Genomic DNA, 22,095 nt, shown 5'->3' with positions numbered 1-22,095 from the left:
TCTCTAGAGCCCAGCTTCTGGGATGGTTTGTTCAGCAGACAAAAAAAAAATGGTGAAAGCATGCAACCCTGACACACACCTTCCCTGATGCTGAACCTTGTAGTATCCCCGTGATCCGTTCGAGCACCTGCCTCTTGGTCCATGTACAGATAAGTGTTCTGGAATACCCATTCTTCACAATTTTATCTGTAATTGGTTATGAAATGCAGTAGAAGTCTCTTTTAGACAAGCCCCGTCAGGCAACAGCAATGGCATGCCTTGTTTTGTGTCCTTTTCAGTTGGGCTTGAATTCCCGAGTTGCTACAACTGGTCTTACATTATCTTTAGCAGAATTTTACTTGCATGTGATATCATTGTTTGTTTGATAATCCCTGCACTTTGTTGAGTCACCTTTCTTTGGAAAGGGCACAAATATGCATCTCCTATGTTCACTTCCTCCTACAGGACCAGAATTGTAACTCTTTGCCTGCAGGGCAGACGGATGTCCCTTTAGGAAACGGAACGGTGCGTGTGCAGTCATTTGCTTTTGAAGGTAGAGAAGGGACAGCGGTGAAGCATGTGATGCTGTCCCTAGTGGGGGCTTCGCTGAAGGGTAAACTGGTCAGCTGTCTGCGAACCCGTCTTCCCCTGCCCCCCACCCCCCACTACAAAAAGGACAGCGGTCCCAACTTAAAGCCTACATAGTACTATTTTTGAATAGGGACTGAAACTATGCGAACTATGACTTTTGAACTAGCAATTCGCATGTTTAAGCTATGAAAGAACTCAAGTATCAAAGCTCAAACATTTAACCATCGTCTGTGACTGATGAGCTGTAGACAAAACAATGGTCCTCACATTTTATAATAAGAACTAAGCTACAATACTAAGAACTATTATTCCTTTAATGTTATGATCTGGAAATGTGACTGATGACGTTTGGAAGTATGTAGTACTTAGCATGGAAGGTATTGGTGGAAGCAAATTTGCAGGTGTATAGATTTTATTAGCTAAGCATTAACTATATTTCTCGGCTTATTTATGTGGACAAGTAATCAAGTCTGCTACAAATAATGCACATGAACAAGAATGTGAATTAGAACAATTTAATGAAACATGGAATGCACAATTTCTTATAAAGAGGAAACAAGGACCTAATTCTTGAGTTTAAAACCCTTAAGAACGTGAAAAATAAACATTTATAAAAATTTCCTATAATTCAAGTAAAATTCAGCCAGCTTTTGTGGGTAATCTTGCAGTTATTAAAATGATCAAATGCTACAAATGTTTATGGATTTTAATTTATATACTAAATCCCTGAGGACATTTTTCCTACACATACCCAACCCTTTCTGTATGCCCAATACGAATTACTTAAAAAAGACAAAAAAGGTTCTGTGCTAGACAGTAATCCTTCAGCACCTTGAAAATTGCTGGCCTCCAAGCTTCAATCCGGAAATAGCCCTTTTATGCAAGCAGAAGGGACGAACATCAGTCGTCGCTACGAGGACATAGCCCCCTCACCAGATTTGGGGAGGAACTGCAGCTTTTTAGTAAGCATAGAGGCAAAGCAGGGAACCTGTTTCTTCCCAATTGCATTGGGGTCTTTGCAAAAGTCCACTTGGCGCTGAGACACTTTCCTGTTGACCAGCGTGAGGAGCTCTGTGAACTCCAGGGAGGAGCCGTACTTCCCCAGCATCTCACACAAGTCTTGAATGTACCACGAGCCGTTCACAGTTTCCCGGTGAGAGTAATAGCCTGAAGGGAAGGGAAGAAAACGGACCCAAAGCTCACTGCCATCGAGCCGACCCCGACTCATGGCGACCATGCAGGGCAGGGCGGCACTGCGCCTGAGGGCTTCGAGACGGTCACTCTTTACAGGAGAAAGCCTGGCCTTTCTCAGGGCCCCTCGTGCAGCGGTTCTCAACCTGTGGGTCGTGACCCCTTTGGGGGGGGGGTCAAATGACCCTTTCCCAGGGGTCGCCAGGTTCATAACAGTAGCAAAATGACAGTGATGACGTAGCAACGAAAATCATTGTATGGTTGGAGGGTCACCACCACCTGAGGAATTATGCGAAAGGGTCGCAGCATCAGGAAGGTGGAGAACCACTGCACGTGGCTCTCCACTGGTGGGACTGGAAGCCCCTGTCTAATTCAGTTACAGAAGGGCAAGTTCTCGAAAATGCCCAGAGAAGGTTAATGTGTGCCCGTGGAGAAGTTTGTAAGTGTTTTTCTGGCAAATAGTTGTAGGTGGGCATTTTACATAAATGAGGTTAATTCTACATAATCTCCTCCATTACTTCAAGCCCCCGAGATGGCAGCCAGCAGGTAGTTTTGAGAGGAAACAGCTTATTAGAAGTAAAACATGCCGTATACACTCGAGTATAAGCCGACCCGAATATCAGCCGAGGCACCTAATTTTACCACAAAAACTGCATTAAAAATGTGCTGGAAAACCCGCCTTATACACGAGTATATACGGTAAGCTTCTCATACTGTTTTTCCCCCACACTTTTGATGATTATCAGCAGCTGACACGATCACCATCAGTACTTGAGAGCAGGCTGCTAATGCCTGATAGGTTCCCCTGCTCGTTATCGGTTGTCAGTGGCTAATCCCTCAGAAACGAACAGCCTGTTCCTTCTTCCGGGTCTGTGCCCAGCCTGGAAGCTCCCCGGGAAACTCTTCCCTCACGGTGATCCGGCTGGTATTTAAAACACCAGCCCCCTTGCTTCCAGCATTCCAGTAACAGGCAAGCCACCACAGTGCAGCAGACTGACCGACAAGGGGTGGGTGGCTCATAGCGACACTATGGGTACAAGAGTAAAACTGCTCCTTACTGTTTCGGGGGACAGATCCGTCCTGGAATAAGAACGAACCAAATACACAGGCACAGAGTCAGGTGTGTCTCAGGGCGTGGGCTTCTGAGACGAACTTGCTACAGGAGGAGAATGCCGTCTCCATCCAGAGAGCCACTGTCGCTACAAACTGCTTACTCTTGGGCTCGGTTAGCAGCTCAACACATAACCACTGTGCTACTTCTGAGGACACCCAAGGACATCCATACAGCTCTCGGGCATCTCCCCCTGTCATTTCCCACTCTGTCCTGTGATCAGAGAAATCTGCCCTAAACTGTGAGCTTCAGGACTGACCAAAGGTGGACTCAGACCAAAGGTGCACCAAGGCAGCAGGGTAACCCGGATTAAACGCCAACGCACCTTCGGCCACCGAGTAGCACATGAGGAAGTCGGCGCCAGCAGGCAGAGTATACACGGACGCCGCATCCACCTCGGTCACGTTGGTGTCTGCCGTGACTTTTTGATGATCCACTTCATCCAGCGGGCTGACTGGCACATCATGCTGGGTTCCTCGACACGCCTATGAGACGGGACAAAACCACCTCCTGGACCATGCTTAACGCTTACAGTGAACGAGCAATAGAGACCCTGAGAGGGTCCTCCAGGCACCACACAGCCGAGGTTGGCGGTTGCTGTGAGTTCTGTGCTGTCCTCTCCGGCTGGCGGGGACCTCGCGTGCGGCAGAGTGCACTGTGGCCCTCACAGCTTCACAACAGTTGCTGTGGCCAAGCCCCCTGCGGAGTGCTCCCCAGCCCAGAGGGCTCTGCCGCCCGTACTGTGTCGGGCAATGCTGGTTAGTTTTTAGAAGATTGCCAGGTCTGTCTTCCTAGTCTTAGTTGAAATGTGCCACTGAGACCTATCCAGAACAGGATGGCCCTATGCACCAGGATGCTGGTATTGGAAACACTGGTGGCTTAGCTTCCACCATCGTAGCAACATGCTAGTCACTAAGACAAACAAGGCGATGGACATTTAAGGTGAAAAAACCAGAACTCACTGCCGAGTCATTTCTTAACTCATAGCGACCCTATAGGCCAGGGCAGAACCGTCCCTGTGAGTTTCTGAAACGGTTAACTCTTTACAGGAGTAGAAAGCCATGAGTGTGTCCCATGGAGCGAGCGCTGGTGGTTTCGAACTGTGGGCCTTGCAGTTATCAGTGCAACACATAACCGCTATGGCACCAGAGGGAACGAACAAGCCCGGTGGTGGTTTAGTGGTAGAAGTCTCACCCTCCACGCAGGAGAGGGACCAGAGTCGCAGCCAGTGTACCTCTTGTGTAGCCACTGCCTATCTTGTCTGAAGGCTCGGGTGCGCGATGGTGCTCAGGTTCCAGCTAAGACAGTCGAGGACGACCTGGCTGTCAACTTGTAAAAATAGGCCAATGGGAACCTTCTGAATCACAACCATGCAATCTGCAACCAATCATGGGGAAGGCGCAGGACTGAGCAGCATTGTGTCTCATTGTGTGGGGGGTTGTCAAGCATTGGAGGCAAACTTAGCTGCTAATAAAAAGGCTGAGAAAACGGCTTCCCTACTTAGGCGGATATTTTTCTTCAAAGTTAAAAAATACTACAATTTCTAAAGTCATTCTGGTACTGGTGGCATAGCTTCCAATAACATGGCAAGACACAAGCCCCTCTGGGTGATAAACATGAGTTTAGAAGGGACTACATGCGGTAGAGAAAAGACTGATGTTGGCGAGGGTTTTGTCTCCCTTGGATGGATCCAGTCAATGCTCATGGAAGCAGCAGTCAAGAGATCAAGACGCATCACAGTAGGTTTATTTGTTGCACAAGAGCTCTCTAGAGTATGAAAAAGCAAGGATGTTACTTTGGAGACTAAGCCATGGTATTTTAATAACCTCATATGCATATGAAAATTGGACATTGAATAAGGAAGACTGAAGAAGAACCGATGCACTTGAACTTTGGTGCTGGAGGAGAACAAACCGATCTGTATTGGAAGAAGTCAGGCCCGAGTGCTCCTTAGAGGCGAGGATGGCAAGACTTCCTCTTATCTATTTTGGGCATGTTGTCTAGGGAGACCATTCCCTAGGGAAGGACGTTGTGCTTGATAAAATAGAGGGGCAGCGAGAAAGAGGAAGGCTCTCCAGGAGACGAGCCACACCGTGGCTGCAACACTGGGATCAAGCCTAGGAACAAGTGGGCAGCTAGCTCGGGGCTGGGCAACGTTTCCTTCTGCTGGACACACAGTCCCTGTGAGTTGGAACTGACTGGGCAGCAAGTCACGCAGCAGAGTGCAGGAGTGGCTCGGACAGAATTCTCACTTTGGTGGTGTGGTGGGTTACATATTGGACAGCTAACCACAGGGTCGGCAGTTTGAAACCACCAGCCACTTTGCAGGACCAAAACAAGGCTTTCTACTTCCATAAAGAGTTACAGTCTTGGAAACCCATAGGGACAGCTGTACCCTGTGCAACGGGGTTGCTCTGCGTCAGACTTGATTCAATGGCAGCGAGTTTGACTTTTCAGTGACTGCCAACTTATGTCTGCTCCACGGGCACTGTAGATGGAAAATACTGGGTGGCTTTCAATCTTATTAGGGTTTAACCACACCCACAGCACACAGAGCTGCCCTCTCTTCTGACAACTACACCATTTACCTAAGAACTTGTATCTAATCAGCTAGTGCAGTCCATTTGAGTTTCATTTGCTTGCCTGCTGCCGTAAATGGTGAAGGGTCAAGTCATCCTGCCTGACCTGAGAGGTCTTCTATTCACGGAAGGCCGGAAAGGCACCCACGTTTGGTCCACTCTGACACAGGCTCACGTTCACTTTTACCTGTAAGGGACCCAGCAAGCTTCCACTCCAGTATGATACATGCATCAGTTAATTCTAAAGGACTTAAAAGAATCATAAGCTTTGGGGGAAAAGAAACAAAGTTCCGAATGACTCCTATTAAATAAAGATCCCTAATAGCCCATTTTTACAAGGGGTTTTTAAATTTTATTCAATATTATCAGCATATTTTTGGACCTCATTTTCCAGTTCCCCTATAACTTGGGGAAGCCACCTGCCAAATCAATTGTAATACGAGCTGGCCTTTTTTGAGGGCTTAATTAATGTATGCCTATTCTAATCCGATCATCCTTCTTACCGGATCATTGATTCTGACGACCACCCCATGGGGTAGGGGCTCCTCTTAGCCCTTTTGCACAACTTTTCCCTCCCTTGTGGCTCTTCCCATGGCAGCTCGTTTGTTATGTCCAATTATGTGATGTTAGTTCAGTGTTGGCCAGTCCCCGTTTCCTGTCACTGCTATCGTCTGATGTCCCCTGACTTCTCAGAGACAAGAGGAGCCCTGGACACACACGTTGGACTGCTAACTCCAAGGTCAACAGCTTGAAGCCACTGGCCACTGTGGGAGAAGTTGGGGCTTTCACTCACGGAAAGAGTAAGGGTCTCGAAATCGCACAGGGGCAGTTCTACCCCGTCCTGTAGGGTCAGTGTGAGTCAGCATCCACTTGGAGGCCGTGCGTTCGGTTTGGGTTGTCCAAGCCATCCTCCTCAGTGCCTAACCGCTACACATCCCTTACTGGTTTCCCACCACTTTCCAGACTGCACTCCATTCCCAGAAGCCTCCTAGATGTTTTCCTCTAGTCCAGGCAGCCTGTCTTAGTCTTTGAAACCTGTAACTCCCTGAGTGCAGACGCCCCGGGGGCAATGGGCCCATCCAGAGGGAATCGGTGTTAGATGTTCCCTTCAATCCTGGGAAGTGCGACCCCACATGGTTTCCCTGTCGCCCAGGAACCACCTTCCTGGAAAAGCAGAACTGCAATGTCGCAACATCAGGGAGTCTGTTCAAGACTTACCGCAAGACCACAGCCGTACTCTTTCCAGGCCAAAGAAAAAGATTCCTAAACCAACTTGAAAAGGAGGAAGCACCTTGGTTTAAGAGCAGGGGGAAAGGATGAGGCCCAGCCGGGGAGAACTGGTGAGTTTGTCCTTTTCCTCTGGCTCTTGTGGTCTCGGGCTCCCCAGGCACCAACTCCTCTGCAGCCTAATCGGCTCCTGAGGCCCTTGGCCGGCAGTGAGCCCTGGCGGCTCTACCTGCCAGCAGCTGGCCCAGGATTAGCCGCTGGTCACTGGAGTCGCTCCACGTGCCCCGCCACATGCTGGCTGACGAAGTCAAGGTCCTGAGAGTGTGGCGGAAGAATCGCTGCTACTGCTCCCACTGCGACGGAAGGGGCAGGACTCAGAAAGGCTCTCTCCATTGTTGGAGAAATGTACCTTCACAATTGGCTTCAGTGCCCCGCGGTCTCAAATACGGACTTTCTACTGACCTGATACAAAATCAGGATAACCGCTCTTACCTGGATGATAAATATCTTGGGTTTTCCAACCAGACTCTGACACTTGTCGCCTTTGAACAAATCGACCAGCTCCTGGATCTCCATTTTGGTGTCGTAGGCGTAAATGTGATTGCCTTCGCCGTGACTCAGGAAGACACACAGGAAGCAGTCGGCGTCTGCGTGGCTGGAGGTCGACGCTACCACCGCCCCGAAAAGTTCATGTGGAGAACTTATTAGCCACTACACAGAAAAACTCAACTAACCCAAATCATCATAAAGATGGGCAACTATCGATCCAGAGGGGAGAATTTTGTAAAGCTAAATATCTGTAAAGAAAAACCACTTAGTCTCATTGTCATTGTATCAAAGATGGGGCTTTCCACACTAAAAATTACAGTTTCAGAAACCCACAGGCAGTTCTACCCTGTCCTATAGGGTCGCCATCATGTAACTTGATGGCAGTGAGTTATAAACAGGACACTTAACATACTCATTCTTACTGGAGGAAGATGAACATAAGCCAACACACCTGTGTGAATTTGGAGGAAAAGTTCTTCTGCCTTAAGATTGTCAAAGCATTTCACTTCAAATCCTAGATCTGAAAGCCTGGTGACATATTAAAGTGAGTGTTAACTTCCGGTCTCTTTCTTGAGGTCACATACCATGACCTTCACTTTTGAAAAATCAAAACACATCTCTATGACACTGGCTTGTGCAAAAGAGAAAAAGAAACGAAATATATAAATGGCGGTCTGCCTTAATCCATGGTAGGAAAGGATTTGATTAAAATGGTAGGCCAGTGTTACTTAGACATTGTCATCTGCGATACACATGTGTTGGCGAAAGTGCTGCTTCATAGTGCTGAGAGTAAAGTAAGCCAGGACAGAGCTCGGGCCAGCTCTTAGGAGAAGCTGCTAGCTCGCACGAGCTTGCTCACTCACACCTCGCCCCTGTTGGCAACCTCTGGTAGGTAATCCTATCACTCAGAATCGCATCTGGAGTACACACAATACCACCTGCGTCGCAGATTTTCTCGATCTGCAGTGGTGCCACGCCTCTCCGGCAGCGTTAACTTCCAGAAGAATCGCTCATGATTGAAGATTAAAGCAATTCCCCTCTTCCTGTGGTCCATTCTGTACTTCTCTGCCGGATCAAACATTTCACTGTTAACGAAAAGTGGAACCAGTTAGCACCTCATGTCAGGGTAGACATTGACCTCCGCCGGGGTGCAGGGCCAGTGGGTAGCGTACAGAGAAAGCTGCTTCCGGTGCCACGGCCAGGCCGCTTCACTGGTGGGCACGGGGCAAGTCTGTCTCACTCACTGCCATCCAGGTAGTTCTGACGCACAGAGCCCTGGTGGTGTCCCGTTGGGCATGGGCTGCTAACCACACGGTAGGTAGTTCGAAACCACCATTCCCTGCACAGCAGAAAGATGAGGAAGCTTTCTATCCCACACAGATTACAGTCTTGAGAGCCCAGAGGGGCAGTTTCACCTCTCCTCTGGGGCTGCTACGAGAGGGGGGAGACTGTAGCTATTGGTAAACAGCGGCTGCTCTCAGCACCCCAGCGCGGCTCACGGAGGCCTCGCCGCTCGCTCGCAGTCTGCGGGGTGTCGCCTGCTCACGCATCCACCAACCTCCCCCAAACTACATCCTGACCTTTGCGGCACTACTGCCCAGTGTTGCTTTGAGTTCCACAGGTGGATCATGACCCCTGGCGATTCCCCACCAAGGAGAGAGCTTTCTTAGGAAGATCGTGTCTTTGTTTTTTACCTTCTGTAAAAGGCATCTGTTTCTGTCATGTTCTGTTCTCCGCCTGTAAAAGGAGAAAGGTTGAGTTTTGTTCATTATTGTTCTGATTTGCGGGGGTGAAAACAATGTAGGAGCGCCCATCGCCCCTTCAAGGTCTGAAGGCTAAGACCTGGTTTTCGCTGGTCTACAAAGCCGTGGTCAACAAAGATGGGGGGTGCGGGGGGTGATGGGAGACTGTTCATCAACAACCCGAGAACTACACGTGCCGGACGGGGTCCTTTCCTTCCAACTCCCAGGTCTGGGGTCCCAGAGGACAAGCGTTCTTACAAAGAGAAACGGGAAGTGACGGCGCAGACTCCTTCACGGCACACTGAGGGAGGGAAGTGCTAGCCTGCTGGGGCTGGAAGGAAATGGGAAATACCCTGATAGGTAAAATGGTTTGGGACTTTTTGTTTTGGTGGCAAAAACTTTACTGAAACACTGTAATGACGGTCTGTGGTACATGCCGGCTCTTGTGGTGAGAGCCGGGAAAAGGCGGGCCTGGAGGGGCGGGGGCGGGGGCAGATAAGAGAGATGTCTATCTTCTGGATGACAGACGTGCATTTCTAACCCTGCGCCTACTCCCTGGCCAACCGCTCGCTGACCGCCCGTCTGAGTGTTTTCTGCCCCCACAGAGAGGTACAGTCGAGAAACCCACAGTGGCAGTCCTCCCCTGTCCTAGACGGTCACTAGTGAGTCGGCATCCACCAGATGGCAGTGCTTTTGGTGTCGGTTTGGTGCCAGAGTCCGGGGGTGTCGCAAATGGTGAAAGTAGCTGGCTCGAACCCACCCAGAGGCAGGCTTGGCAACCTGCTGCCAATCTGTCACAGCCTCAAGAACCAACCCTGGGGAGGGCCCTTCGCGGCACACATGGGGTGGGGGTGGGGGTTATAGGTCAGAACTGGCCCTACAGCAACCAGCATGACTCCAGGGCGGTGCTGTTCTGCGTCTGCATGTGCATCGAGCACTCACGATCCCTAGATGGCCACTGAGTGCTTGAACTGCAGCCAGGTGCCCCCGAGGGACTCCATTGTTCACTTTAACTCGTTTCAATTTAAGAGCCTCATCTAGCTGCAAGGTCAGCAGTTCAAAGCCACCAGCCACTCCACAGCAAAGGAGTGACCGTCTCAGAAACCCACAGGGGCAGTCCTGTCTGTCCTATGGGGTGGCTGAGTCAGAATTGACTCGATGGCTGTGCTTTCCGTGTCAGTTTGCCGTCGGTGGCGGCTGCTCTGCGGGGACACTCCAGTCAAGGCCCACGGACTCACGAATGTGTCTGGAGCTCACACGCTTACTTCATAGCGTGGAGGGAGAAAGACGCAGCAATGGGAAAACAGAAAAAGCCTCCGTCTAGCAAGAGACACTCCTCAGTGGAGGCCTCCGAGAGCAGGCTCCCATCTATCTCCTAACCCAAAGGGTCAGGCCCTTGACTTTCCCAGATACCTGACTGTTCGACCCCCGTTTCTCTGATGATACAACAGCGTGGGTTAGAGGGCGGGGAAGTGAAATCGGCTCCAGTCTCCTGTACCCCACCACTGTCGGCCGATCCCTCGGGCATCCCTCCACCAGAAATTCCCAACCTTCTCCTGCCCAACAGGCCGATGTCACTTTTTCTCCATGTTGTGCTTCAGACTTGCTGGCAAGCAGGAATTCCTGGATCGCAACATAGATGGGGTGGAAATCTTGGGGGAGAGGGTGGGCAATCTCTATTTTCAAAAAGGTGATTCACTAACACCAAAGATTGACAGTCAATGCAGCCCCTCCAACATGCCTCCCCTCCCCTCCCCTCCCCAAGGCTTGCCACTCTGCCGGGGAGATTGCTGATGAGCAGAGCCATGGCCACGGTGACCCTGGGTCCTGTGCTTCCTGCTCCGGGCACTGCTTGAAGGAGACGCTCTGTGGATTTTCAGGCCTTCTATTTTCAAAAAGCTGCCCAGGAACCAACTCCCTTTCAGAAGGTTAGGTGCTTTCAAGTGGGGTCTATCTGACTCACTGTGACCCCAGAAGGCAGAGTAGAACTGGCCCCCTCACGGTCTCCTAGGCTATAATCATTAATGGAGCCCCTCTCTAAGCCTCTTCTCCTGCATGGCCACTGTGGGTTTCAAGCACCGACCTTTCCATTCATAGCTGGGCATTTTACTGGTGCCCCACGGGGGCTCCCTAAAACCAAGTGAACCAAGGGATTAACTGTGCACCCAACCCCCTGAATCGATGCCTGCAGGCCACGACCTCCTTACCTGCAGGGTCTGGGAGGCAGCGAGGCCCTTCGTTGGCAGAGAAGCTGGCAGCCGGCGCATCAAGCTCACCCTCAGGCGTCTGCATGGAGTCAACTGCTGGGCCTGCAGTGGGTCAAAGTGTACCCGGTGGGGGCGGTGCCAAGTGGCCACTGGGCAAACTGCCCCAGGGCCCCGGGGGTGAAAGTCCTGGAGACGTCTGCTTTACTCCATCCTGGAAGCTCTCGCTTTCCACCCCCAAAGGAAACAGGCAAGTGCTGCAGGATCGTAAAGGCTTTTATGACCAAGACTAACCTAGGACCCAGCCACCCCTCGCTGTGTTGGTAAGACGCCAAAGAAAGAGCCGGAGCGCGACCAGATATACGCACACTGTGTTCATCGCCGCACCGCTCAGAGCAGCAAGGAGATGGGGACAAGCTAAATGCCCCTCGGTGAAGGACTAGATACAGACAGACGGACTTGGGTGCGCACACACAGCGGGATACTAGGCATGGCTATGCAGTAACGATGGCTTCATCACGTGGATCAGTGTGGAGGGCGTTAAGCTGAGTGACGTCAGTCAGCCCAAAATGGGCAAATACTGGATAAGACTACTGTTCAAATATTTTCCAAAACTGAAGATAAAGGTTTTCATACCCAAGGAAATAAGACTTTGATGGTTCCTAGTGGTAAGGGTAAAATGAGGAAGAGGAAGCGACAGGCCGAGGGCACGTGGGTGTTAAGGAGCGTCCAGGGGAACAAAATCTTCCCAAGAAGAGAGAACAAACACGGGAGGCAGGGCAAGCTATTGGGAGGTATGATCAGATGGTTAAATTGTTGAGAATAAAAATGATCTGAAATTCAAAGCCTCACCTAATTCATAATTAAGAGGCATTTTTGTTTGCTCTAATCAAAATGTAGAGCTACTGTTTCTTGACATAGTAGCTCCATCTAGGTCTATAGATTTCTGAAGATAATATTTCTGTCTCTCCAAACACTGGTGGCACAGTGAGTTTCACATTGGGCTGATAACCGCAAGGTCAGCAGTTTGAACCCACCAGCTGCTCTACAGGACAAAGATGAGACTTTGTACTCGGGTAAGCCCAAAGGGACAGTTCTACTTTGTCTTGTAGGATCACTGAGTTGTCATCAACTTGATGGCCATTTGTTTCGAATCCTTTCATGAAGAATTCTCTGCGCGCTGATTTACACCCTGTCTGAACTGCAGTTTTGGAATCCTCGGGGGACGCAGATCGAGATGCTTTGACGTGCTCTTGGAGTGTGGGGATCAAAGGAAGCCCGGAGGGGCAAGGTCAGGGCTGTAGGGGGGCAAGGTAAGGTTTCCCACCTAAATCCTCACAGCCACAGCCTTTGCTACCTCTGCAGGGCAGCAGGTGCATTGCTGTGATGAGGAAAATGCCTATGAACTCCCATGATGCTCTTTGTCCCTGGAGAACATGTGCCGAGATGACCCCTGGGAGTTCTAAACAGGCATCACCAGAACCCCCTGAGCCGCCCTCTCTGCCAGCGTCACTGGATCAGCAGCTCCCTGTGGAGGACACAGTTGATGGGGCCTTTAGGAAGGTCTCACGCTAATGAGAACAACACCAGGAAGGGTGTGACTGACGGAACTTGCCTGCAGCCAGCCACGCATCACAGGGGCACGTGTGCGCATGTTTTGTTAGAATGAGCCTAGACATGTGTGGACATTGAAGAAGGAAGATCAAAGAAGAATCGATACATCTGAACTATGATGTTGGCGAAGAATCCTGAAATGTACCACGGACTGCTACAAGAACAAACTCGCCTGTCTTGGAAGAAGTACACCAGCGTGCTCCTTAGAGGCAAGGATGGCGAGACTTCATCTTACACACTTTGGGCATGTTGTCAGGGGAGACCAGGGCCTGGAGAAGGACATCATGTCTGGTAAAGCAGAGGGGAAGCGAAAGAGAGGCAGGCCCTCAAGGAGATAGACGGACACAGTGGCTGCGACACTGGGCTCTCGAGCACAGGAACAAGTGAGGATGGCGCAGGACAGGGCAGGGTCCTGCTCTGCTGTGCGTCCGGTCGCTATGGATCGGAACTGATTGGATGGCACCCAACACCACCACCCCCACCACCACAAGGGTATGATCTAGAAACCCCATCGCCATGCTTTTTGACTTACTTACCCTCGGACTTTCAAAAGCACTTCACACTTATTCCTATTGTGTGCCAAGGACTGGACTCGGACTCACCGCGGGCCGGTGGGGCAGAGTGGAACTGCTCGGCAGGGTTTCCGGGGTTGTAACTTTTACCAGAGCAGACCCCCAGGCCTTTCTCTCAGGGAGCGGTTACAGGGTTCAAAGTGCCAAGCTTTGACCATTCTCAGCCTTGAACTTGGCACACTTTTTCAGCACTCTCAGCCTAGTGCTGAACAGCGTGGTCTCCTTCGTGCGAGGAAGGCACAGCAGAAGAAGTCCGGACTGTCTTAATTAATACTGCCCTTGGCTTAGCCAAGTCCTGGGCAGACACCAGTGGCTGGCTAAGGTCGCTGCTCAAAGGCTTTGTTAAAAATGACATTGTTTCAGATTGACACAATACGACCATCTCTGTGAGGGCTTCTTGTCGTAGCAATTTCAATACCAGCAACTTGGTTCTGGTCCTGCCCAGCTCCCACCTTCACACACTCGAATCTCTCTGGCCCCTAAGTCCCTCCTACGTAAAATACAGGAGAAGCTTTGATTTTCATCACCATGTTTTAAGATTGTACTGTCAATGTGTATCCTGTTTCCTATACCACCAGTTTAGTAGCTGGGTCCCCAGACCATTTTAGCAAATATTGAATCAGAACACAACAGCCTGGCGACAGACTTTAAAACAACTTCCTGGAGTTGATAAACTTTACCCCCAGATTCTGGAGAAACCAGTCCATGGGAACGGCTGGCCGGGCCACCCTTCTGGGAGAGGTGGGCATGATCCAACTTCCTCACACGGCAGGAAACACAAAACTAGCTGACACCAGAAACGGTTTTGTTGGGAAAATACATTTTCTTTTTTTTTTCCTAATCATTTTATTAGGAGCTCAGCCAACTCTTATCACAATCCATACATCCATCCATGTGTCAAGCACATTTGTACATTTGTTGCCATCATCATTCTCAAAACATTTGCTTTCTGCTTGAGCCCTTGGTATCAGCTCTTCATTCCCCACTCCTCCTCAGGAACCCTTGATAATTTATACATAATTTTTATTTTTTCATGTCTTACACTGACCCCTTCTCCCTTCATCCATTTTTCTGTTATCCATTCTCCAGGGCGTGTGTGGGCCGGTTATATGTAGATCATTGTGATCGGTTCCCCCTTTCTCCCCCACCTTTCCCTTAACATTTTGGTATCACTACTCTCATTACTGGTCCTGAGGGGTTGATCTGTCCTGGACTCCCTGTGTTTCTGTTAGATTCCAGCTCCTGGCCAGGAAGGAGTGGTATACCTAGGTGGGCATTACCCCTGGATTGGCCCATCTAAGCAAGGTGAATTTGATTCAGCAATGGGGTCGACCAGTACTGCCGACCACACCTCCCAACAGGGCCCCTGAAAAGTCAGAGGTTTTGCTCTGGTGCGCACTCCCAGCGGCTCCCACACACAGTTCAACTCAGCAGGGCTGCACAACTCAATGCGGCTGGGCCAAGTCTGCCAACCGTGCCTCAGACTCTGTCTGGCTTGTGTTCCATTTATTATAAAACCTGAAACTGCTTGTTCCATAAAACTCACCTTGGATCGCAAACCAGGCTTTGGCGTGAATTCTTTCTCCCAGGAAGCCAAGGACTGAGGTATATCTCTCCCACAAGAGGGAGAGATCTAACATTTCCAGCTCTTAACTGTACCAGTGTGCATCCTCTGGTCTAGTGGATTTGTAAGGTAGAACTGGGATCGTGACAGTGGCCGGGGGGCGGGGGGAGGAGGGGAGGGAGAGGAAGCATTAAAGAACTAGAGGAAAGTTGTATGTTTCATCTTGGTGCTATACTGCACCATGATTGACTTGTCTCCTCTCTAACCCTTCCGTAAGGCGTTTGTCCAATTGCCTACAGATGGGCTTTGGGTCTCCACTCCGCACTTTCCCTCATTCAAAAGGATATGACTTTTTTGTTCTTTGATGCCTGATACCTGGTCCTATCGACCCCTCGTGGTCACACAGGCTGGTGTGCTTCCTCCATGTGGTTCTCAGCTAGATGGCCGCTTGTTTATCTTCAAGCCTTTAAGACCCCAAATGCTATATCTTGATAGCCGGGCACCATCAGAAAATACACGTCATAAAGAAGGCCCTGTGTAAGACACTCTGTATAACAGATTTAATAATCCCTGTCCACCTGAAATCTGTTTATCAGCAATGGTGTTCGTTGCTAAAGCCCACTCCTGCCCTCATCTGACCTCTCCTAGAACCTGATGTAAAGATTCTCCGTTCTCCCAAACTAATGAGCCCCGTGGCACTGTCGGCTCGGGGAAGCCCAGCAGCCTCTCTGGGGAGAAAGAAGAGGCCGTCTGCTCCTGAAAAGACCGACGGCTCTGGAACCACAGACGGGGGAACTTACTGGGAGTCGGCATTGACTTACTGCCAGTGAGGTTTTCTGAGTGGCCCTCAACTTTTTGTTGTGTAAAGCGCTTTGACTTAAAAATCCAATCACTGCACTTTCTCCTGGGCTCAATTTCATCTGCTCTCCAGATCACTGAAGAAGCCGTGGTGGACCAGCCGCTCAGCTCTGCTGAGGAGTCCTGGGGGCGCAGTGGGATGCAGGCGGGCAGCTCACCACAAGGTCAGCAGATTGAATCCCCCAGCCACTACACAGGAGAAAGAGGAGGCTGTGAAGACGTACAGCCGCAGAAACCCAGTTTCAGGGGCAGTTCTACTTTGTCCTATAGGGTCGCTGTGAGTTGGCATCGACTAGTTGGCAGTGAGTGAGCTTGGTGGGTTCCATCCACCCAGCATCTCATCAGGAGTCAGACCTGGTGATCTGCCGCCATAAAGACACCCACCCCACACCCACTGCTGTGGGACCACATGGTGACTACACAACAGAGAAGAACTGCCCCGCAGGGTCGCCAAGACTGTAAATCGTTAGGGAAGCTGGTTGCCCTGTCTCCCTCAGAGCCATTCATGGTCCAAAGCCCTGCCCTTTTTTTTGGTTAGCACAGTGGTTCTCAACCTGTGGGCCGCAACCCCTTTGGGGTCCAACGACCTTTTCACAGGGACCACCCAATTCATAACAGTAGCAAAGTGACAGTTATGAAGTAGCAACGAAAACAGTTGTATGGTTGAGGCGTTACCACAACATGAGGACCTGTACTGAAGGGTCCAGGCCATTAGCGAGGTTGAGAACTCCTGGCTTAGCAGCTGAGTCCTTAACCACTGTACCTATAGGATTGCCCATGATGCCAAGAAAAGCTGATAGATTGGGTTGGGGGTGGGGGCTAGGTAGGGAGAGTAGCTTTGAGTTGGAATTGATTCAAACAGCACACAAGAGATAATCCTACCAGATATCTGCCACTGGTTCATTGGCACCTTGTTTATTTACATGTTTTAAAATTGTAAATTAGGTGGCGGTTTACACTTCAGATCATCAACTATGTGTTCAATAGCTTAAACTTATCATCCAATACTTCCCTGCACCCACACTAGTTAACTCCTTGATGTCTCTTCTCCGCCCCATGTGAACTCCAAACCAAAACCAAACTCGCGGCCACTGAGTCAATTCCGACTCACAGCACCCCAAAAAGCGCTCCTGTGTATTTCCCGGCTGTAGCTCTAAGGAACAGAAAGCCTCACCCTTCTCCTTTAGTGGTAGTTTTGAACTGCTGACCTTGTTAGTAGCCCCAGTTAACACCAGTCAACAGTCCAGACCACTGCTTTACGTTCCCTCCCCCCACCTTGGCAATCTCCAAAGACTGTCCCCCGTGGTATGAATGTCTTTATCTTGTTCTGATAGTTTGGCAGTTTACTTTCTCTCATGCACTCAGCTCCATGGTCCCAGAGGCAGTATGGGCAAAAGTGGGCCAAGCTGGTCCAAGGTCAGAGCAGTGGAGTTGAAACTGAAAGTCCGGTCAGTTTGTAGAGTCTAAATGGCCCCACTCACAGTCACCATGCTACCTCCATTCCCACCAAAGAACGAGAATCCAGTGACTTTTTTCTAAGTGCAGTTTCCATGTCTCCTAGCTACCGCTTAGAATTGACGCGATAGCAGAGGTTTTGAGTACTTTGGCATCTCCTGTCATTGTCTTCCTTCACGACAGTATCTATGACCATGGACCCACAGTCTCTGTTCCTGGTCGGTGGGTGACACCACACTGATGCTGCCGCATAGTTGCCCCACGGGAACAGGGTAGCACTGCTCCACAGGGGCTTTAGGAGCTGTAATCTTTACAGGACGTAAAGAAAGAAAAAAATTATTTTTTAAAGTTGTCACAACAGGACCAGTAACAGCATCATAAGAATGAAGCAAATCCTGAAGTTGTCAGAGATTTCATTAGACTTGGATCAACCATCGATGCCAGGACTCCACTGGTGAACTGCATTGGGCAAATTAGCTGCCAATGACCCCTTCAGAGTTCTTTTTACAAAGCAGAGATGTTACTTTGAAGACTACAGAGTGCCTGAGCAAGCCACGGTCTCGCCCGTTGCCTCACCTGCCTGCAGGAGCTGGCCAACGAAAGGGACGTGGATGGAAATCACGGGGTTGGCAGAGACTATGTGTGAGCCACGCACGGCCAGAAGGATAAAGAAGTCGATCTCGGAAGAAGTACAACCAGAATGCAAGGATGGCTTACTCTGGATAAGTTGTCAGGAGGGACGGATGGCCGAGAAGACCTCATGCTCGGTAGAGGATGAAGTTACACACAGTTTCACTCTGTGGCCGGATTTTTCTCCTACTCTGGGAGCTTCTTGGTGTGTTGGAACCACCATTCATTCGGTTCTCGTGCAAGGCTTACTAGCCCTTTGTGTCGCTGGGGCCCCCTGTTCCTTATAGAGTAGTAGCCCAATACTAGGGCTGGCAGGCCTGGTGGTGTGCAGTGGTTTCGAGTTGGACTGGCTGCGATCCACTTGGTCAGGAGTTCCAGTCGACGGCTAGCCTTGGAAACCCACAGAGGGGTCGCTGTGAGTCACTTTGGCTCAATGGCAGTGAGTGTGGTTATCCTGGGGTTAAGGAGTGCCGCTGGCATGGTGGGTTATGAGTTGGGTTGTTAACCAAACCAAGATCAGTGGTTCCAACCCACCAGCGACTTTGAGAAAGATGGGGCTTTCTGACCCAGGAAAGATGTACAAGCCTTGGAAACCCAAGGGGTGGCGGGGGGGTTATGAGTCAGAATTTACTAGAGGACGGTGAATATGCCTAAATTAATCTTTAAGTATTGCTCCCAAAGATCCAGTTCATGCATGCACAATAGAGTCTAAACAAAACATGTCTGCAAGCAGTGGAGGGCTGCAGACACAGTCTTAATTTATACCATACAGACTCAAATATAAGCTGAGTTTTTCAGCACATTTTTTATGTGTTTCTGTGGTAAAATCAGGTGCCTCGGCAGATATTCGCGTCAGCTTATACTTGAGTATATACGGTACTACACTTGTCTTAGGCTGGTTAGTTAGGGTGCCTTCAAATAAAGTTCCAGGCAGCACAATGGCTACCCAGGGGATCTGCTGGGTCAGTTAAAGTCAACGCAGAGAGGTCGACTCAGAAGGTTACGGTGGCTGTTTTGGGTGAAGACGCCAAAGGAGTCATCTTGGTAGATTTTCTCAAAGGACACAGGATGATCACAGGGTCTTAGACTGAAGATGTTTCAGAAACATTGTATTTGGGAAAAGAAGGCCAGGAAAGTTGTACCACAAGGATTCTCCCACCTCCCACTCCCAGCCCCCAATCACAATGCACCTGCTCCTTCTGCAAGGGCTGTCCTATTCCTCAAACTCAAAGGACATTTCGAAGGGACATGACTGGGCCCCCTGAGGATGCCTCATCTCCCATTTTGATATGGTGTGAATAAGTGCAACATTCTTCAAGGAACGGTTGGAAAGCTGGAAACACTGCCCTCCAGGGGTGGCTAGACCTAACGGGGTGATGTTGGACAACAGTAGCTTCACATGTTGACATTTTTGTTTAACAAATCCTCTGGGATGTCGGTCACTCGCTGCCACCGAGGCCATCAGCCTTATCAGGCCGGCACACACATGGGAAAGGGGAAGGGGGCAGAAAAGCAGGAGTACGTGAATGGAATTGGATGAAAGGAATAGTGAGGGAGAACTGCCCTGGCTGCCCATCCCTTCCCAGCTGTTCCAAAGTTGGAACTGGCCACTGGTCCCTGCACTGTGACCTCCAGGGCAAGGTTACTCTCTTATGACCATGGCGACTTCCACAACTTGCAAAGCTGGTTTTGTGCAGCAAAGAATAAAACTCTAACTGAAGGCAGGAGACCCCGAGGGACACCAGTGGTCACTAGCAGAACGGCTGGTGGTTTAAACTCACTCAGAGTTGTCCCGGCCATCAGACCTGGGGACCTGCTTCCCAAAGATCACACCTTTGAAAACCCAATGGAGCAGTTTGACCCTGCTCACTAGGGGTCACCCTAAATGACTCAACAGGGACCAACAGCAGTAAAATCAAGGCACTCTCAATTGAGTTTGCTAAACTCTACTCATAAAACACTGACAGGAGGCATGCTCTACAATGAACAATCATTGCTTATCCTGGCACTACATTAGACAGTATCGTTGCTATTCATACATTTTCAATGGTTACACATTGGGCTGCTAACTGCAGGGTCAGTGGTTTGAAGCCACCGCTGTCTGGAGAAAGACAGGGCTCTCTACTGCCTTGAACAGTTACAATCTTGGGAATCCACAGGAGCAGTTCTACCCTGCTCTGCAGGGGCACTGTGAGTCAGCAACAACTCAACAGCAGTGTGTTTGTGGTTTGTTTGTTAGTTTTTGAATCCCTCAGCCTGTCCCTTAGTCTGGAAGCGCTGCTGAAGCGGGTCCACCACGGACTACCGGCTGTCATTTGAAAGAACGGTGACATGGATCACAGCAACAAGCAAGCCACCACAGTACGACAAACTAACAGAAGGGGTGCAACAGATGATTTTGAAAAGTTACTGTACTTTCAACTCCAACTGACCAATATATACTGATTTCCTGGATTCTGGGCACAGGAGGGGCGGCATCGCTCACCAAGGCCTGCCTTTTGCTTCGAGTTTAGGTGCCGGGATATCCCCAGGAGCCTCGGCCCAGGCGCGCCAAGAGGCTATTATTTATATCTCCATGACTACAGTGTGCTCACACAACCACTTATTTTTTTACTGAAAGTTGCAAATACAAAACTAAACCAGACACGATCTCTAAACAGCAGCCCATCGCTGTGATGGGCGGGGAGCCTGAGGGCGGGAGGAACCCAGCGCAAAGTTCACGAATCCCCGACGCCCGGAGGGCGATCCGGGCTGGAGGACAAAGGCGGCGGCGAGGCCACTCCCCAGCGACTGCCCCGGGCTCCGCTCCCCGAGGTCGCCGCCAGCAGCGGGCGCGACGGGACTTGTTTTTCTGGATCTCAAAGCCAGGCTACTCCCCGTCCCCGCCCCCCCCTCCACCGCTGCGGTGCTGGGGCGCTTCCCGCCGGGAACCGCAGCGTCGGGCTCCCGGGGTCCCGCGGGCCGGGGACCCTCCCGTGCGCGCGCGCCGCGCCTGGCGCCCGTCCTACCTGCGGCCGAGTCCCCCAGAGCTCCGAGCGCCGACTGCCCCTGGGCTCCGCTTCCTGGAACGCGGGGCCCGCAGCCCCCGCCCCTTCCTCCGCGGTCCCCGCCCCCGGGTCGCCGGCCGCTCTCCTCTCCTCTCCAGCGGCGGCCGCAGCGCCCGGGCGAGCGGGGCCGGGTCTCGAACCGCCCCTCCTCCGCGCCCGCGGCACCGAGGGCGGCCCCGGGACGTGCGGGTTGCCGCTGGCGGGAGCGCCCGCACCTTCGGATCACCTGCGGTCAGCCGGTGCCCGCGCTATCCCCGCAGCCCCCCTCGCGCGCCGTGTGCGTGTGTTGTTAGTTTTCACTGTAGCGCTGCCCCTGGTGCCAGGGTGTAAGATTTGAAATCGTTTGCTTTAAATGTTTTGATTTGGCGCAAAGCAACGCCTTGATTTTCAAGTCCGGCTTTCATAAAGACTGGCCAGTGACCTTGGAACCGATCTGCTCGTGTCAAGGTCGGACTGTGCGTTCCGCAGGCTTCTCGAGGACTCCTTTCCCCAGAGTAGCTCCCCAGGTCTCCCCGTGCCAAGCGCCTCGAACTGGATTCTAACCACTGGGGTGTGGGGGGGGGATGGGGGGGGTGATAGCAGTCCAGGGATCGAGATGAGCTTTTTTTGAGGCAGCACGTGTCACCTATATGAAGTGGCAAAAACTGCGGCGGCTTGGTGCAATGGGGTGGGCAGTTTAGGCTTAATTTAGCTCGTCCTTGGGTGGTTGGTAGGAGCCCTGGTGGCATAGTGGGTTACAGAGGGCTGCTAACCATAAGGTGAGCAGTTTGAAATCAACAGCTGCTCCACGGGAGAAAGCAGAGGCTATTTTTGTAGCGTTCCAGTCTTGTCAAATATGGTCGCTATGAGCCAAACTGATCTGATGGCATTGCGTTTGGATAAGCATTGAGCTGCTGCTGTGAGGTCGGGGTTCAAGCCCACCAGCGGCTCCAAGGGCAGAAGAGGAGGCTGCTACCCTGAAGACTGAGTCTAGAGACGCTCAGGAGCAGCTCTACGCTGCCCTGTCAGGTTGCTGAGTCGGACTCTGGTTGATGGCAGTGAGCTTGAGTTTTGGTGCATGCCTGCAATGAATGCTGTAAAAGTGGACACGCCTCCGCTTCCCTCCCGCTCCTTTGCTTTTTCCTCCATGCCTCTTCCCATCCGCCTGTCTCCACTCCTCCTTACCTCAGCCCTCCTGACACC

General features: G+C 51.0%; 1 protein-coding gene across 1 annotated transcript; it reads right to left on the bottom strand.

Moving 5' to 3' along the window:
• Positions 1 to 1,087: 1,087 nt before the first annotated feature.
• On the bottom strand, positions 1,088 to 21,041 carry CASP6 (caspase 6). Its single transcript, XM_075543935.1, has 8 exons — positions 20,875 to 21,041; positions 11,177 to 11,278; positions 8,922 to 8,964; positions 8,166 to 8,312; positions 7,679 to 7,755; positions 7,171 to 7,346; positions 3,198 to 3,357; positions 1,088 to 1,737 (listed from the first exon to the last, which is right to left on the bottom strand). The coding sequence occupies exons 2-8, from the start codon at positions 11,259 to 11,261 to the stop codon at positions 1,481 to 1,483; spliced, it is 945 nt and encodes a 314-aa protein (XP_075400050.1). The 5' UTR covers positions 11,262 to 11,278; positions 20,875 to 21,041; the 3' UTR covers positions 1,088 to 1,480.
• Between the last annotated feature and the right edge of the window lie 1,054 nt (positions 21,042 to 22,095).

The sequence above is a fragment of the Tenrec ecaudatus genome, chromosome 3 (genome assembly GCF_050624435.1).
Source record: "Tenrec ecaudatus isolate mTenEca1 chromosome 3, mTenEca1.hap1, whole genome shotgun sequence".
In the NCBI taxonomy this organism is placed as follows: domain Eukaryota; kingdom Metazoa; phylum Chordata; class Mammalia; order Afrosoricida; family Tenrecidae; genus Tenrec; species Tenrec ecaudatus.
The sequence above is the reverse complement of the archived record's forward strand: the minus strand, read 5'-3'. Positions and strand labels throughout refer to the sequence as shown.